The sequence below is a fragment of the Phaethon aethereus genome, assembly GCF_964289735.1.
Source record: "Phaethon aethereus genome assembly, chromosome: 4".
In the NCBI taxonomy this organism is placed as follows: domain Eukaryota; kingdom Metazoa; phylum Chordata; class Aves; order Phaethontiformes; family Phaethontidae; genus Phaethon; species Phaethon aethereus.
In genome coordinates this window covers 74,486,836-74,506,169 of record NC_138578.1, presented here as the reverse complement: position 1 = coordinate 74,506,169, position 19,334 = coordinate 74,486,836, and the positions used below count along the sequence as shown (strand labels likewise).

Sequence of the window (19,334 nt, the reverse complement as noted above, 5' to 3'; positions counted from 1 at the left end):
ATCAGTGTTTTGACATAAAATATCACTTCAATTTTAAAATAAAATGACATTTTGAATTAAAAAAAAAACCCAAAACATTTCCATGCTTCTAAGGGGGAAATTGAAAACGTTATTCAGATTTGATATTTTACTGCTGGAAAGGGAAAAGTAGGTTTCAGGTTTCCTCATTGTTCCCTAAGTGGGAAAATGTTTGGGCCCTTCCAGAGCTAAATGTTGCCTACACTTAGTCAATGTGACTCTGTGTTGCTGCAGAATGGATTATGGCATCTTTTCTAGGTTGTTACCTTCAGACTACCAGCTTCTTGGTATAACTGAAGCTATTCAGACCTAACTCTTGGTCACTTGAGTTGTTACAGTTATGTGTTAGTGCCTTAAATGCCTGTCTCTCGGCCGAATCCATTAAATTGCTCTGTGTGAATGGGCATCTGTTGATCCTAGAGCTAGTACCTAGACATGTGAATATGGGTCTGGGTTTCTAACATGAATAAGCCAAGTTTGAAGGGGGAAGATGAGGGAGCTTGCTTTGAAAGCTTACTGACTGATAACATAGCTTATTCCTCAAAAATAGCAGTATTATTCTAGCAAAATTAGCCAGGTTTACCAGAAAAAGGCCCCAGTGACTCTTTTTTTTCTTGGTCTCTCAACCACAGCTGTTCTTCAGACACACAACTGTATTGCCGAATGCTTAAATACCGTAGTTGCAGCTGTTTTTACTGACAGGTGCACGAAAACAATTGGGAGTCCATGCAAGGCTCTGCTTTCGTTAGCAGACAGTTCAGACTTTCAGTCATTTTTCACCTCTTTGGAGATTTGCCAGCCCTTTGCCCAGCTGCGGGCCGCAGGGCACCTCGCCAGGGCTCAGGCCACCACACCCCAACATTCATAAAATGGCGCACAGGGGCCTTTCTGCTCCGTGGTATGTAGGTCAGCTTAAGCGGTGGATGATGCGGCTTTTATATCGACCGTTAATTTCGTTTAGAGCGGTGGGCTATGCGATAGGAAGGGAGCCTGGGGGAAGAGGAGTGTTCTTATAAATGTGAAAGGTGGGAGAGGTCTCCTCCTTTTCTTGCCTTTTAGGTTTGCTTATAAAACGTGTGTTTCCCACAGGACTGTAGCACTTGAATTACTTGCTTCTGTTGCATAGTTACTGTGTAATAAACACCTTTAGGAAGGAGTTGAAAACAAATGGTGACAGAAGTGAATATTAAAAAAAAAAAAAAAAAAAACCAGAAAAAAAAAGGTGTGGCACATAATGATTATTTAGCCATGGCTACTGTGTAACATTTAACTGGGAAACCTGAGCCCACACTAACGATCTGGCAGCGCAGTCTGCTCACCATTTAGTAGTTGAGTAATCTGTGAACTACCGTAAGAATTTCATTTGTGGTTCAGTATGTTCTACTGGAAATACAGATGACAATAGCCTCTCGGTCTTTAGTGGTTGTAATCTGAACAGCTATCATAGCGTAACTCCTAATGTTCAGAATTAATGAGTCAGTCCCTTCCAGACTTGGGAGCCTATCTGAGAAAACACTGGATTTTTGAAAAGTAAAACAGGGAAGACTTTTTGCTTGACTCCTTTTTTCTGAGCCTGCAGATTACCCTCAAAACATGCCTTCAGTGTTTGCTCCCTGAAAACAAGGACTGCAAACTACCTGGGGGTGGGAAAAGGAAACTGAGTTCTTACACTGCCTTGGTCAGACTGACCCTGCAGTTCTCTAAAGAACCTTTGTATTGCAGCAGAGCACTGAGGAATGTGTTGTGTTATGTTCTGTTCTGCCTCATCGTCTCTGACAGTTTTGCTTCTTTTAGACTGTTTGCTCATGCTGGTGTACAAGGATAAATCTGAACGAGCAAAAGGGCATAAGGAGAGGAGCAGCGTGACCTTAGAAGACATCTGTGGCTTGGATCCTGGGCTCTCCTATGAGGGCTTGAATCACACGCTTGCAATCATCTGTCTCTCTCAAGTTGTGATGCTGGGATTTGAGAACAAGGAAACAATGTATGCGTGGGATGTACGAATCCGCTACAGTTTGGGGGAAGGTAACCTTTGTCTTCTCGCACCTTTTTTTTTTTTTTTCTTCTCCCTGGGGGGAAAAGCAAATCAAAGCATCGCTAAAATGCAAATAGCAAAGTACAGTTAAGGAAAAGACCGTCACTCATTTGGGAGTGAAGAGACTGGTCATCCCCTTACATCTTAAAGCAAGTGTCCCTTACGATAGGTTTTGATTGCAGTACTGTCCTGTACTGACAGCTAACTATGAGGGCTCTTAACTTAGTTTTTGATTTTGGCACTGAAAGTGTATAGCGCTGAAACAAAGCTATTAGACTTCTACTTCTGGTCCTGCAATTTACCTGGAGATTCAGAAGGAGCCTGACTTAAGAGCAGCAGAGTCCTGAGTAGAACTTGGCTAGTTCAATCCCAGTTTTCTGAGCTGCCTGCTAGGTGTTGCATTGATAATGACTATTGCTGCTAGTGTCCCCTTTCAGGAAGAGGTATCTTGCAATAAAGAGTGTCATCAGATACAGTCTTTCCAGCTAACTTCATTCTTATACATAGTTTTATTTTATTTCCTTGGTTAGCAGTTTTAAAATTTACAGTGGTGAACAAGGAGTGATCATATTGGTAATCCATACTATCTGTCTTATGTTTGTTTAGTCATAACTAGGGAAAGAAGGTAGGTGTGTGGGATACACACATTAGCCATCTTAATCATTTGCTACATATGCTTTGCCTTCTGTTGCATTTGTGGACTTGTTCCTTTGCAGTACATACATAGAAAGATGGCCTGGGAATTTTACGGTAATAATATGTAGAAGTATCGGAAGAGAGATATATGGATGTACCCCTTGGAGCTATCGGATATGAAGCCTTGCATAAGGAGAAAGGTTAGAGGAGGTTTCTGAACAACACAGGTGGGAGTAGCTGGAGTAGTTGGTACACTTTGATGGAGCTGTATTGTGTTCCAGTTCTATTTCTTTACTAGATTTGGGACCTGTGTACAGCATGGACTTCTCCTAAAACCTGAAAGAGAATTTCAATTTCACAGGGTAGGTTTGAGTTTCATGATCTTGCACTGGTGCAGTGCTGAGATGGAGAGAGTATTTAATCCCAAGCTGGGTGTGAGGGTTATGGTCATGATAGGAGGATATGTAGAAGGAGCAAAGAGGTTTTTTTTTAAAAGGAAAGCTGTGAGTGAGGTAGGAATAGAGCCTATTGGATGAAGATGGATGGAGCAGGAGAGAATGTGTGTGGAGGTGAAGAAATGAAGAAGTAAGAGAACAAATATAATTGGTTGAACTGGCAATAATTTGTAGAATATTAATTGCAAAAAACCTCAGGGGAAGGAAGGTAGACCAAAGTATAGAAAACTTGTTCAGCAATTTATCTTTCAGTGCAGCTTCAGTTAGGAGAAAGAAGACAAATTAAAGTGAATCTAGTTTGACTAGAGAGCAATAGAATAGAGTGGAGACTTCTGTGAAGAGAGGATGGAGACTGGTGTGTTTTCTTAAAGTGTAGTAAGGATGCCTTTTGTGTGCCTTAGAAGTAAGGTGGCTGGATGATAAAAATAGGCTAAGGACAGATGACCTCAGAGTCTGGGAAGCAAGAAAAAAAAAAAGTGAAATGAGTTGATGCTGTTCTTGAATGAGGACTACAGAATGGAGGCATTTGCAGTGGACTTCCTAGTGTTTTCTCTCTATTTTTAGCAGATGAGGTGGATGTGATTCCTAGAATAAAAGAACCAGGATTAGAGAAAACAGTGGAATTGAGTTGAGGTTTAAGTCCGATGTGAGAAGAGTGCTTGAGCCCACAGCTCATTCTGAGGAAGTTAGCTTACTACAGGTCAGTGAATAGCTGTGAAGATGAAAGGATTAGCTAAAGGAAATTAGGAACTTAAATAGTACCTTTTCTTCATGGGTCTATTCAGCATATTATTTTTTTTTTTTCCAGAGTGGGAGAAGTAGATAGCTTGGGAGGCATTTGGAAAAAGAAAATTTACAATTTACTAAGTAAGCAGCATATAACAAAAACTTCATGTACAAATTTGGCTTTTCCTCTAGTTTGGCTTTGTTCAGATTTGGATATGCTGGTTTTTTAACAGTGGTCTACAATCTGAGCTACAACTCTTTGTTTTCAGCAGCTGTTGTAACTTGCAACTGATTGTGTGAAGAGTGTGCTCCATTCCTTATTTATGAGACAGAACAAACCCTGGTGCTTGTGCTCCTGTGGTTTAATTGCCAGCAAAGTACTGAGCAGAGTTAACTGGGTAGAGGGGTCCAAATGATGTTAAAGATTCCTTACTGAACGTTATTAATCAAGATGGTTTTGCTATCTTTTTCATAGTTTATGTTTAAGCACGTTGCGTAACACTGTGTGCCCAAAAGGGGATATCGTGTGACTATTGATTTGCTCCCTAGCAGCACTACTGGCAAAGCTGTAAGTAGAGCTGCGGTTAGTTAGATCTATCTCTGTCTCCTTGCACATTTCACTCGAATGACTTTGTGGCTAATTCTGCTGGAGCCTTAGGGAACTTATCAAACACACGTCACAGATGAGGAGTTGACTTACCGCTAAGATGGTAACTAAGAATATAGCAAGTACTTAGATGAGAAGGAAGACTCAGACTTAGCTGAAATTCATGATGCTTGAAGAAGCATAGGCAAGAGGCAGGGAAGAGTGGCTGTAAGAAGTGAGACTAGCTGGAAGTTACCCTGTAGATTTCATAGGCAGGTAGCTGTTTATATGATCTTTGATGGATAACCAAAAGCTAAATGTGTGTGGTTCTTGATAAATGCTGCACCAAAAAACTCTGACTGGAAACAGTCCTGATGCTTCTCTATGCCAAGACATTTTTTTTTTTTTCTTTGTCTAATCACAAGATGAAAGAAACTAGAGGAGTAGTGGAGGTCAAAACAGTTATTTGAGAATTAGGTGCTTGCTCACTTAAACTGGTCCCTTTGAAACACACTGAGATTTGAGCCCTTGAAGTGCTCCCAATAGCTTATTATTCACAATGCAACAGCTCTGGAGGAGAAGATGGGAGACCAGCCTAGAACAGCTGCTACTTTAGGTAAGGATCCTTGCAATATAGGGGATACTGGAGTTGGGATTTGAACCTGAATTTTGAAAATTTGAATGAGACGGGTGTTTCCTTTTTTCCCCCCACTCTTTTGAAGTTTACGCTGTGAAATGTGAAGAATTAACTGAGATATAAGAGTGCTTATTACCTATGAATCACTTAATTTCCTAGTCATTATAAATGTCTGGGCATCTACCATCACCAACTGCCAGTAGATTCACAAAGGTGGGAAAATATAATTTTCCCCATTTTACTGCTAGGGAAGGAGCGAAGCAGTCTATTAAAGGTCACAAATGAGTCAGTGACATAGCTCTGGTTAGGGCTTGCCTACTTCTTTGAGCCTTGGCTTTTGGGCTCCTTGGGCACTGTATCACATGTGTGTGTGCATGTAGGAAAGAAGAGGCACAGGCTGTTTAGAGGAGGAGACAAAGAAACCCATGTAGTGATGCAAGGATGGAAGAGGTATGACTGAAGTGTGGGCTGGATAGCTTACTAATTTGAGATAGGGAGTAGCCTGGAAGACTTAGGATAAATTAATGTAGCATTACAACTTAATAATTTGTAGCATTAAGCCAAGATACATAGGGGTTTTTTTTCCAATCCTGGCATAATAGAGACTAATGAGCTTATAGCTACTCACATGGGGCTGTGGGCTCTGCTCATTCTTTATGCAAGAGCCTCGTGGTGTGGGCAGGGATCGGTCCACATACTAGAGCTGAACAGAATGACTTATGTGACATAAGTCACGGTACCTTACTTCTATTCTCTATAGTAATTTTTTTTTTCTTCCTTATCTGATAGTTCATAGATTTCAAGTTTTTGTAGCGCCTGGCACTAAACTAGAGAGTGGGCCTGCTACCCTGCATTTCTGCAATGACATTCTCGTCCTTGTAAAAGACCTTCCTCCTAGTGTCATGGGGCAATGGAAGCTCTCAGATCTGCGTCGGTATGGAGCTGTCCCAAATGGATTCATCTTTGAAGGGGGTACCAGGTGCGGCTACTGTAAGTACAAATGGAACCTGTCTTATAAAAGTTGTTTGCAACCTTTTGTAGAAATGTAAATGCTAGTCTCATTCAAACTGGAGTTTGCAACCAGCTGTGCTACTTTGTCATACAGGCAGCCTCATATCAGAGGGTCTGTTCTGCTGAGTAGGTTTCAGCAGACTTCAACCCTGGTGTTCAGTAAAAATGTGACTATGTGAAGTCCTGACTGAACATTGCCCTGTGGCTCTCCAGAAGATGTTTAGTCAACTGTTGCTATTGGACACAGAGCAAAAATAAGGTAATGAAATTTTATGGCTTGTGTCATGCAAGAGATAAGGCAAAATGGTTTAATGCTCAGAATATGAAATTATGATTAATTATTCTGTTCTTTGCAGAGGGAAGTGATATGGAGCTTTGAGGTTATAGGCAGCATCAAGGCTCTCATTGTTTAAATGCTAATGTTTAAATCCCATAGAGAACTTCTAGCTCTTAAAAGTTAGGAACTTCTGTCAGTTCCCTACCCTGTTAGTACCTTTCTCACCTTATGGGACCATGAGATTTGTGGGGTCAAAATGAAAGCAAGTAAGCAAGCTGAAGCTAGTTTCTGTAGCCTAGTAGCTAAGACACCCCTTTAGATGGGGAAAAATATCTTGTTCCAATGTCCAGATAGGACTTCTCACATTCTCACTTCAGATAAAATGCAAGCTTCTATGCAAGAGTTGAAAAGAAAAGATAGTTAATGCACTGGTATAATATATACATCATTAGAAAACATAAGGTTTTAACTTCAAAAGCAGAGTTGGAAGCCTTGCTGAATTGATCTGTGAGTGCAAGTGGATGTGCAGATCACCCATTTGGATGTGAAGTTGGTTGAGTTGCATACTGAAATGTGAAAATAATGGATTTCTTCGATTACCAGGCTGAAAAAATAGAAGGTTTTAGAGTTGATCCAAATCCAAAGATATTCTTCCTTGTGACTTTTGGCAAAATTTGGGGAGGAAGGGGAAAGAATTTATTTTGACTGTTTTAGTCTAGTGAGGGGTTTTCGTTTTGTCTATTGAAAAATACAGAGCTGAGTTACAAAAATGGTAAGTATGGACTCAACTGTTACATCCTGATTCCTGATTTAAGACACTTGTTTTCAGTGTGGAAGATTCTGGTTCAAATCTTTCCCTGCCTAATTCAGAGATTGGGGTTAAAGAAGCATTTCCAGCATCCGAAGGAAGGGGTTACAGGTATAAGATGTAAGGAAACAGATCAGTTTTCTTTTCTTTCAAGTTTATTCTGTTTCAGTTTAAAAACTAGTATGGGAGCTGCAACACAAGTGTCTTGTTTCCTAGTGGTGTTGTTTAGACTGGGAGGTAGATAACTGGTTGTAGAGTATAAGGGAGAATCAGCACAGTCGCCTTTTCGCCTTGTCTTGTAGACGGTGCAATTGACTCAGGCTAAACTTGAATCTGCAGCTTAGTGTAGGTCTGCCAACACCTGCGGTTTTGGTTTGAACAGGTTTTTTTTTTTCCCCATGCAGAATAAAGCAATTGTTCATTCCTGTGTCTGTATGCAAGTACCGCTTTAAATGCAAGCTGGATTTCTGATAAATGTGTGCACTGCTATGCTGACATAATTTGTGTCCAATTTTTGAATTATTAACTGAAAATAGAGAGTTTAATTTTGAACTAAACGCTTCAGAATGCTTACAAGGAGAAGATTTCCCAAAGTTGAACCACAGTGTGTTTTTTCTCTTTTAAAAAGCTACTGCTCTTTCTGGAAAGCTTGTGTAGAGTACTAGTTTTTGAACTAATGAAATCTGAAATAATTTAACTATGGAAAACTTATATTTAAAATAAATATAAGGAGCTGAAGTAGAAATGCTAAGCAATCTTTAAGTAACATTAGCAATGATTAGGTAGATAGATTACACAGATTATATGAATTACCAATGTAATCCCTCAAATAAGAGAATATAGGACTTAACTATTTGAGTAATTTGTAGTCCTGAGGGTCTCTAGGGAAGCAGAGCCCTCATAATTTTTATTAAGAGGTGCAGCAGCAGTGTGATATGTTGGATTTGGTTTTTCTTTTGAATCTTAATGCTGGTGCCTCAAAGGAAGACAACAGTAATTTCTTAGTAAGAAGGACTTCAAATAATGGCTTGATTTTTGGAGTATATAGTTGATTGCAGATGGAGTACCTGTGAATTCTGAGCATGTGTTTTATGCGGACTTTCATTAGAATATGGAAGGAGACAAAATAATATTCTGAGGGCTATCCAAAAATGGAAATGGCTAGCAGAAAATAATGACGGATTCCAGGACTTATGTTACCCTTAAAAAAAACCCCAAAACCCCAAAAAAACACCACCCTTGCTTTTTTTTCTTTCATGCTTTTTCCAGAAGGACTGTTCAGCACTGACTGACAAAGCATTTGCAACACACATTGTCTGAAGAGTCCATTTCTTAGATATACTGCAGTTTTGAGAGGGACATTGTGGTAGGGCATAAAGAACAGATACTTTGGACTCCTTAGCGTATGTGAGTTTTATGATAATGTTGATGAATGGATGTGACTTCAGTTCTGGTTTTCATTCTTGAATGCATAAAAGTAAGGGGTATTTGCAGATCAAGATTAAATGTTCTGACTTATCACCCATTCTGTGTGGAAGGATCTTTCTTTAGCAGCTGCCTGAACCAAAGAATTTAGAAATTGCCTAGTTCACTACTAGAACAGAATACTTCACCTACTTATTTGTGCTGATTATCTTAATGGAATCGTAGGTTTGAAAAGACCTTTAAGACCACCAAGTCCACCCATAAATGTAACATTGACTAAGTCCATCACTAAACCATGTCTCTAAGTGCCACATCTACCTGTCTTTTAAATACCCCCAGGGTTGATGACTCAACCACTTCCCTGGGCAGCCTGTTCCAATGCTTGACAACCCTTTCAGTGAAGAAGAATTTCCTAATATCCAATCTAAATCTCCCCTGCTGCAAGTCGAGGCTATTTCCTCTTGTCCTGTCACTTCTTACTTGGGAAAAGAGACTGACACCCACCTTGTTACAACTTCCTTTCAGGTAATTGTAGACAACTTGCAACTATCCAGGAAACTTCTGCTGTAGTCATTACTGTTATGGTCAAAACACCTCAATGTGTAACATGGCTGCAAGGAGGTACACAGAATGAGGATGGATTTCTAAACATAGTGCTGTCAGGGAATGATGGATGAATAAAGAAGTGTCTCTAGTGCTTAGTACAAGACCTTGTTCCCTGGAAAGATTGCCCAAGGATGTAGGGACCACTGATACTACTCTAGTAATCTGCATGGCCTTATGAGCTCTGCAGGTGAGCAAAGAAGATGGTCTGCAGGAAGTAAGTAGCAAGAAATTAGATGGCTGAGCCAGTCTCCTTCCTGCTAGATTCTTGTTTGCTTGAAGGCCTCTCCACCACACTTTCCTGTAGAAGCCCTGTAGAGCCTTGCTTTGAGGCATGCAATATAGGTTCCTCCATTGTATGGCTTGTCTAAAGCTTGTGTTCATCCATTTAATATTTGCTGTTAGAGGATTGCCTGTGTCCAGAAACCTGAATATAGCATCTCTACAGGCACTTTCTTGAGGTCACCTAACTTCCAAGCATTCAGCAACAAGGCACTTAAGATATAAGCGTGAAGAATGAAGGTATGTTTTAGTAGGATCTAGCTAACGTACTCAGTCCTAAATTATTGTGTTTAATAAAACCTATCTGTTCTCTTCATTTGGTTTTGTAATTAAATGGATCTATATTATTGACTATGTGCTGTTATGATCTGTATGTTATGATTGGAATGGAATATATTGGATTACCAGTATATTACCCTACAGTTCTATGTATTGTTCATATTATGTTGTTAAAGTTGTGTATTTCTCAAAATAAAATCAGACCAGTAAGTAATATGAACTGTTTTTATAAAAAAATTTCAGTAGCCTGTATGGTGAATATAGACCACCACAGTTTGTGCATTTCACTTTCATTGCAGTGTTTAGGGAATAACAGTTCCAGTCTTTTTATTTTTAACTGTGTTTTGTAGTAAATGCTAACATATGTTATAACATTACTAATATACTAGAACTTTCATCTACTGTTAATTGTTTTAAAAGAAAATTTTATGCTTTAATACGTAGAATATCACCAGTTCACACTAATGCTTGAATTTTGAAAGCTAGCAAGTAAATGAACAAAAGTATTAATCTGAAATAACTTTCTGTCAGTTTTTGCTTAGCTGTTTGATAATACAAATGAATGCTGTAATTTATTTTGAAACATTAGTGGGGCTTCAGTACAGAGATTTTACTGTAGCAGTTGTGTTATTAAAGTGTTGATGAGACACTGCTGATCTTGTTATGCAGCAGCATTATAGAATGCTAATTATTAAGTTTCTACAGTATAGTAAGAAGCTATTTTCTTTTAAATTTTTTTTTTAGTATGAGATCAGAAAGAAGCTTCCAGTTTGGATGTCACAGGTGCCTAAATATCACAGAATGCTTGAGAGTGGGAGGGACTTCTGGAGGCTACCTTGTCCAACTCCCTGGCTCAAAGCAGGGCCAACTAGAACGGTTTGCCAGGACCATATCCAGTCAGGTTTTGCATATGTCCAAAGATGGGCACTCCACAACCTCTGTGAGCAACCTCTTCCTATATTCTGGTGTATCAGCCACTCCTCCCAATTTTGTATCTTCTGCAAACTTGCTGAGGGTTCACTCTGTCCCATCATCCAGGTCATTAATGAAGATGTTAAAGAGCATTAGCTCCAATGTTGACCCCTTGCATACACCAGTAGTGACTGGCCTCCAGCTGGACTTTGCGCTGCTGATCATAACCATTTCAGCCTGGCAGTTCAAGCCAGTGTTCAGTCCACCTCACGGTTCACTTATCTAGTCTTTACTTGATCAGTTTGTCAATGAATATGTTATAGGAGATGGTGTTGAAATTCTTGTTAAAGTCCAAGCAAACAATATCTATTGCTTCATCCACCAAGCTAGACATTTTATCAAAGACTATGAAATTGGTTAGGCATTATTTCCTTGTAAATCCATACTGACTACTCACAGTCAGCATCTTGGAAGTGGCTTCTAGGGTTATTTTCACTATCACCTTCCCTGGTCTGTGTTTCCCTGAATTCTCATTCTTGAAGATAGAAGTGACCTCTACTTTTTTTTCCCCCAGCCCTCAGGCACACCATTCACTCCCCAGTCTCCATCACCTTCCAAATGTAACAAAAAGTGTCCTTGCAGTGACACTAACCAACTCCCTCAGCACCTGTGAATGTATCTCATAAGGCCCCATGGGCTTGAGTATGTTCAATTTGTTTAAAGGTTTCTTAATGTGGTCCTCTTCCACCAAGGGGAAAGTTGTCATTTTTCTAGATTTTCCCACAAGTCTCAAGGGCCTGGGATTCCTGATGGGGAATTGAATCTTGTCAGTAAAGACCAAGGTGAAGAAGACTTTGAGTACCTCAGCCTTTTTCATGTCCTTTGTCACCGGGTCCACCATCCCATTCAGCAGTAGGCTGAAATTTTCCCTAGTTTTCCTTTTGCTGCTGATATACTTGCAGAAGCCCTTCTTGTAGCCTTTCACATCCCTCCCCAGATTCAATTCCAGGTAGAGTTAGACTTTCCTAACCCCATTCCTGCATGCTTGTACAGTGTGTCTGTATTCCTCCTGCGTCATCTTGGTCACCCTACTTCTACCCTATGTATGCTTTCTTTTTATGTTTGAGTTTTGTATGGAGTTCCATGTTCATCCATACAGGCTTTCCTGCCACATTTACTTGGCTTGAACTTGCAGGAGGTGATCCTTGAAAATCAACCAGCTGTCCTGGATCCCACTTCTCACCAAGACGGTATCACATGGGATTCTTCCAAGTAAATTCCTGAGCAGGCCAAAGTCTGCTCCTACAGACTAATTCTAGGAAGTGGGAGTGAAGATGTTATGGGTCCCTAGGTAAGCAGTTAAAAAAACAAAACTAGAATCTTTTTCCAAAGTTGTGTTGCCTAACTGGAGGGGACACTTGTTTTAAAACATCACTAGAAAAGATGAAGTGATTTTAGTGTTGCTCTGCATGTCTTTTCTGGTTGCCATACTTCTACAGAGTGGGAAACCCGTGTTCCTGGCCTCCTTCAGCCTGCAGGGCTTCAAATCTTTGTTTTCCTCCTGAGGAGTGGTTGACACCCACTGAAGGAACAGCCCACTACAAGGCCTGGAAGTTGCCTCACTGTGTAACCAGGCATGCAGAGGTCACTGGGCTCAGAAGAGAAGAATGAAGTATGTATCTGTAGCCTTGGGACTGGGAGCACAACCGCAGGGACAGGCCCTAGGTTCTGGTCAGTGCTCCTAGATTCTCTTTGCTGCTCCTAAGCTTAAATGCTTAGTTCCCAATCTTAAATCTTAGTTGTATAAGAAAGACCAGAAATAATGGCAAGTATAAATAGCCCTTCATTTATGTTCTTTAGTTAAATTGTGGCCTTTCTTCTGTAATCTGTTCTAGATTTGATGCAGTTGCTGTGCTCCAAGAATTTAAACTGATTTGAGCTTGTTGAGTGTTGCTGTATCTTATCTCCACATTGCAGAAAACCTAAATGGTTCAATCCATAGGCCAGGGTGCCAGATGCATAAGGAACATGTAGTATGAAATGTGGATGGGTGATACAAATGTGAAATTGTAGGTGATGGACCTTGAAGCACCTGAATTACCTATGTTGCTCTACCCACCTCCCCTCCGCCTCCCCATTAAGTTCACATTAATTTCTGGTACAAAATGATACAGGTGTAAAAAGGAACACATATCCCTTATATTTCAAGGGGAACTTTTCTGGTTCCAGAACATATTCTGCATTTCTTGATGTACCATTAATTAAAATGGTCTTTGAAGTTGTGGTGAGACGTACACAAATAAAGAATCTGACTTCTGAATGAATGTCAACTGCTGCTGAAGCCCCAACACTGTTTTCAACACTGGTGTTGTCATGACACTCTAACCCTTTAAAAAGAATAAAAATGTGAATTAGGCTTAAAATGTGGTCTTGAGTTTTGTAGATCCTTTTATATCTATGATCTTTTAAATACTTTTAAAATTTCCAATCTAAATTTATGTGTTCATTTATCTTAGGTGGTTGTTGTACCAACATTGACCTTTAGTGTAATAGTCTCTCCCTGCCCCCCCTGCCATGCTTACCTCCTTAAATATTTACAGAGCGTTTATTTATGCTCTCTGTCACTTTTGCGATGTTAAACAAACTCAGCGGTTTATCTTCCTTGTAAGATATGGGAGCTCATCAGTAGCCAGAGTAACAGACAAGTACTTTGGAAAGGGACCCACTAAATTGTTGAGCACTATATTGATGTTTCTTTTTTCTTAAAAATGTCTGTCTTGATAGCTGAGAACCTTCAGTTGCCATGGAAGGGTGTTTTTGCATCTTGTTCTGCACATGAGCATTCAAAGGGAAGAACAACATATTAAATTTGGTACAAAATAGCCTGCCATGGTTGGAAACTCTTTAATCATTGCGTTCAAGCTTATCTTGTTAAAAGAGCTGATGCCCTTTACTGAGCACTTAGACACACCTGCAAGCATAACAACATTTAAATATGCATTTAGTCTAAATATTTGATTTAATACTGCCACTAGAAGAAAATGCTTTTTGTAAATAGGGCCTAAGTAAAAAATGGTCATTCTTGACCATTCATTTGGTCTGGTTGTTCTTAACAGAAAAGTGTTGATAAAGGGAAAGACCATCTTTCTTCAGGTATCTGACTTTTACCTCTTCCTCTGAAATTCTTGAGGAATAGGACAAACAAGTAGTGTCCGGGAGAAAAACCCTGATATTTTATTACAGAAGTTGTTTTAATTTGTAAACAAAAGCACTCTCCATTACCCTGTCATAAAACATCATATGATATTATGCAGTCTCTATTATTAATGTTACTTACCTATAGGTTAAACCATATCTTTGCTCTTATTCTTCCTGTGAAGCTCTGAATGCAGAGGATTAGTGAATTTAAGTTTTAAATACCACTGTAATAAATACCTTACTAAAAGGAAGTGACGATCTTGTGGTTAGATGGCCTTTCTTCTCCATAAAAAAAAGCATGAAGCCCCAAAGAGAAGCAGAGCTCACTTTTGGAAATTTCTGTGGTAGAACTGAGGTCTAAAAGGATCTGAATCTCTTTTAGCTTTCTGTTCCTGGCTTCCTCACAAAATTTTCCATAAATATAAAATACTTAGTTATGTTTTTAAATTAGTTGCTCAGTATGGGTTTTGTTCAACTCTGAAAGGCTTTGGTGCTCAATCCAAGTAGAGGGAAACCATCTGAGATAATGCTGAGATTTCAGACATTAAATCTAGATGCACTTTTAAGATAGATACCCCCAGTTTATTCTTAAATAGGAAAAACAGCATTTACATTTTGAACTTCTCTTGCTCTTAATATCACAATTGTACTGCTAGAGATTAGAAAATCTTTTCTTCTGCTGCTAACAGCTGCAAATAAGTTAATCTCTGGGGAAAAATTTGGCTCCCACTGCCCCCAGCCTCTCTGTAGCTGAAGCTCAATCACACATACCATTTGCAAAAAAACCAAAAAAGCCATCTGGTTCTAGGAGTCAACTGAGAAGTTTACTTAGAGGAGCAGGTTAGAAAAAAGGAGCCTTTCACTTTTCTGAGCTGCTAGCTCAGTTAGTGTGCACTGATTAAAAGCATCAGTTGCCAGGAGAATCTTGACTTGGAGGTCAATGTGGAAAAATCCAAGTAGGGTAATAAAAGGGCCTGTTAATGCTGTGAGAATTCAGGCTTTCCAATGTTCAAGTACTTCAGGATTAGCTTCCAGAGCCTAGTTTGAAGCTGCCTCATGTTTTTTAACAGCATGTCCTAGAAGAGAGGAACTTGTAGGACCCTTGGTGCCCTTCAAAAGAACAAACGATACTGCTGCTGATTGCAGGATAAGCAGGAGTATTTCTGTGATCTTGCTGATGTTTTGATGAAACTGGGTGCTTCTTTCTTTTTTTCTTTCTAAGACTCTACAAGTGGCTCTTAAAATCATTCTGAAATAGTAGACGTGGCTACCAGAATATCTGTAAGGGCCGAAGGAGAAGAGGAGGACCCCTGTAACTAATGGGATTTATTTGAAAATTAGAAGCAGTAGAGGTGGTTGAACTGGGGCAACATCTGGAATTTCTTGAAAGATTTTCGATCGTGTAGATTAAAATTTCTGTTTATGTGCAGATATTGTTCTGTTGTGGCCTTCTACTTAGGCCGACAACAAACATTCTTATCTTGGTTTTACTAGTCATGCCCATGACTTAGTTGGCAATAATAGGAACACCTGTTGTCATTTTCACCAGAGAGAAGAGCAGCCTGAGATACTTTCTAAAGGGGGTTGCTCAAGGCCAGGATTGAGATCTACTGGTTGGACAACATGATTGCCATGAACTGAACTGCCATGGTTCATATCTGTTCTGTAGCTGAAAGACTTCAGGCTCTGGCATTGTCTGGCACCTGTTAGGAGTAATAATTCATGGGAAGGGACTGACTCTTCCTCCCTGCTTTCACACACAGTATAGAGATTTAAGTAATATTTGGTTATTATGCACTTTCAGGATGTGTTTGCCCATGGGTTTGCTTTTTTAAGATGATGAATTAAAATCAAACATTAGCAAGATGTAATAATACTTGGTAGTTTTATGAAATTGGCAACTTCTCTTTGACATTTGGGAGACTGTACAATGCTTTACTGCTAACTGCCACAGAGGATTGGCTTAGTGTTTCAGCCTTGTGCAAGTGGTTGCAGGCTGCTTTTCACCAAGTCTCTTACCCCGTGGAGAGAGTGAGCGAGCGCTTCGGTCTAGTAAACAGCTGCACGGTATTACAGTGATGCATACCACATATTCCTCGGCTTCCAAATGCTTGTGTACCAAATCTGTTCCAACACATGACTGAGATGTGTAATTTCTAGTAGTGAATTTCTCAGCTTTCTCAAGAAAGCGGAAAAGAAGTGTAATTGCTGGCTTTTATGTATGCTTTTAAAACATAAATTAGTTAAGTGTTACCTATTAATTCATCTCACCTGATGTCTTTTGCAAGGGCCCCCAGACTTCTTCCTTCCCTTGCAATCTAGTTCTACCTAGAAAAACAAGACAGAAAACGTTTCTCGTGAGAACTGCTTAGCAATTACAGTGATTGTGTGAATAATAGAATCTACAAAGAAATATTTTACACTTACGTATATATTGGATTCGTATCGTATTTGTACACGTATTCGTATGCACGTGTGCATATACTGTTTGTACTACTTATATAAAGGCCATCACATTTGGTTTTGGGATTTTCAAATGTATGATAGTTCCTTGCAGAAATCATCCTTTGAGTTAAGCAGCCAGCTCACGTGCACATATTACTTTCTTTGTTTCCGTTAAAGCCAAAGGCTTGTAGAGCCTCTTAGGAATTTAGGTAAGACTCTTGACAATAATGATAAAAGAAGAAAGTGGTCCAGATGTACTCTTTATGTACAGAAATATTTGAGGAATATTCTTTTCCTGAATGGCAACGTGGGTGTGTAAGATTCTGCTGAATTATCAAGCCATATAGTCCACCACTGTGCTTGAGATATGAGTGTCCTCTGTTATGTCATCTCTATATCTTGCTTGCTTATTGTGCATGGGGTGGGAAGGTCATGTGTTCAGAGCCCAGCAAAGCCTTGTGCTGCCCTGCTCCTTCACGAAAGGCATGTCTTCTGGCATCAGTGTGGTTCATGGGGGAAGAGTCATACCATCCAAGATTGGGAAAATTGATTTCCTTATATTCCATCTACGCATGGAGGGAGGAGAAGGCAGCTCAAAGGAGGAGCTGAATTTCGCATAATTCCTGAATGCATACTTTGCACACAGCTTTTTCTAATATAGTGTCCTCTGTCTCTTTGGCATCCTTAGGGAGGGGAAATGGGACAAGACTGTGAGTGAGTCACCACCAGAAACTTTCGTACCTGTCAGACTGTGTGATTAATGTTGTAATAGCCCAGATGGTCTTTTGGTCTTTGATACTGAAGCCAGGGTGTGTATATGTGCTGTAAGGAAACGTGGGACAAACTAGTTTTTAAAAGCAATAATAGAAAACAATACTACGGAAGCACGGAGTTAAGTAGGCTTTCCTCTGGTTTATGTTTCATGAGGTAGTGTGTGTTCATCTTCTCAGTTGCTTAAATATAGCTTTGTGTTTTAATATTTGTCTGTCCTGAGTCTCAAGTAATATGTTTGAGACCTTGTACTCTGGAAATGATTGGTGAGCCAGCCCTCAAGTATAAACTTAACCTCTACCAGTGAGTAAATTCTAATTTCAGTTGAATTTATAGCAGTTTACCAAATGAAATAAACTGTACTAGGACCAGGATTTCTGTTTTTTTTTGGTTGGAGAAGTTTTGATCACTAAGATCTGAAGAGGAACAAATGTGGTGGAGTGACAAATCAAGTTGCAAAGATGCTGCTAACAATGCTGTCTTGAATAGATTTAAGCAGAGCAGACAGAGACTTAGATGTGACATAAATTGAGAATGACAAAAGAGTGTGGACCAGAATATGCTTTTCCTAGAGTGATCAGTTTACTGCTTGCTGGAAATGTCTAATTTACTAAAATAGTTAATTGTTTGTGGACCACTCTTTATTATCCCCTTTGTTTGAATCCCATAGCCCTTTGTCAAGCAGTCAAAAATGTTTCCATTGCTGAAGTGAAATGTGAATGTCCTGTAGGATATGACAGGGCATATGTGTGGAAGGTGATGGGGATGCAGGCATCCTGGTCAAGACCAACTCCACTGCTTTAAGTAAAATTGGGAAAAACACATACGCAACTCAGAATTGGCTAAAGACATGCAGAAGTCAAATTTATGTCCAGATTAGGGGCCCAAGTGCCTAGCAAAGTAATATGCAAAACCCTACTGCACGTCTAAGATTTGGTATTGTGGTTTTCTAGTGTGCAGCACTTTTTCAAGGCCTATATACTAATTTAATTTCCTTTTGTATCTGGTTATTGTGGTTTTTTTTCCTGAAGTCACTGATTACTGGGATGATCTTTTGCCTGGTGTTTTAAGATCATCAAAAAGGTCTACTAGACTTTTTTTTTCCCCCTGATGTGAGTAATGTTTGGGCTGACAACTCTCAAACAAAATGTTCTGTGGAGCATTTCTAGTCTTGTATGTTGTCCCTGTAGCCATATATCATGCAGCTCAGAACTTGTTTGTTTATTTAGTGATTCTCATTCTAATTTTGCTTGGGGCTATTCTTAATGAATGGAAAGCAAAATATCAGAATAGAGCAAAGGGTAAAGATCTGATGACAACCTGTGGAGTTGTGTTACATTCTGTTAATAATAGACACATAGGACTTAGTCTAGGAAAAATTATAATATAATCCAGCAATATAACCAAATCCTGATTTGTTGGGATATAAAAAGGTGCTCTTGGTTAAAATTGGGTAAAAGTAGAATTAACTCAGTCCATTTTGATGAAGACACTTTAAGTATCCCTGACACTTGCATAGCTAAGACTTCATCTACAAAATTTTAGGGGTAAATAAGTATAAAAGACCCAAACAACTGTTGAGCATATGGCTTGTATTTTGGCATTGCTCTAATTGCCTGAATCTCAGAAAATTAGCATAAATGATTAGGTAGCTATTGAATGTATGTGTATATTTGTGATATAGTGTGTGTGCGCGGGTGCTGACCTGAATTTTTATTTTTATTTCTTTTATCTGGACAACATCTTGTTTATTTCTTTTCATGGCTTGCACTTAATACTCTTTTGATTCCAATATTATAAATAGCTTCAGCTAAATATATTTCTAATGTATCCAGGTGAAAAACACATATTTATGTTGTGCTTTCTTGCAGGGGCTGGTGTTTTTTTCCTTTCTTGTGCTGAAGGAGAGCAGATCAGCTTTCTGTTCGACTGTATCGTCCGCGGCATCTCCCCGACGAAAGGCCCTTTTGGTTTGCGTCCAGTCCTACCAGGTTAATATAGGAAGTATAGAGTAACTGAGCAAAGTAGGAACTTGCCATGTTTAGCACTTATTGCTGTGATTGTAAGAGCAGCTTGCAGACACTAAGGGTGTAGAAAGTGCAAAGTGGTTTTCATTCTGAAATGTCACAGTACAGATTTATCAGTTGAATGTACCCAATTTCCACCTGCTGCTCTGGTTCATTCATATTTCTGGTGATATTGCTAACTTTAGCCTCCTCTTATTTAACAA

At 39.4% G+C, this 19,334-nt stretch overlaps 1 protein-coding gene across 1 annotated transcript in view; it reads left to right on the top strand.

Annotated features, from left to right (window-relative positions):
- DOK7 (docking protein 7) overlaps window positions 1-19,334 on the top strand; it is a 68,036-nt gene that overhangs the window by 1,730 nt on the left and 46,972 nt on the right. The window contains exons 3-5 of the mRNA XM_081999440.1: window positions 1,813-2,043; window positions 5,883-6,083; window positions 18,976-19,095. Coding sequence (XP_081855566.1) covers window positions 1,813-2,043; window positions 5,883-6,083; window positions 18,976-19,095 — 552 coding nt within the window. The remainder of the gene's footprint in view (window positions 1-1,812; window positions 2,044-5,882; window positions 6,084-18,975; window positions 19,096-19,334) is intronic.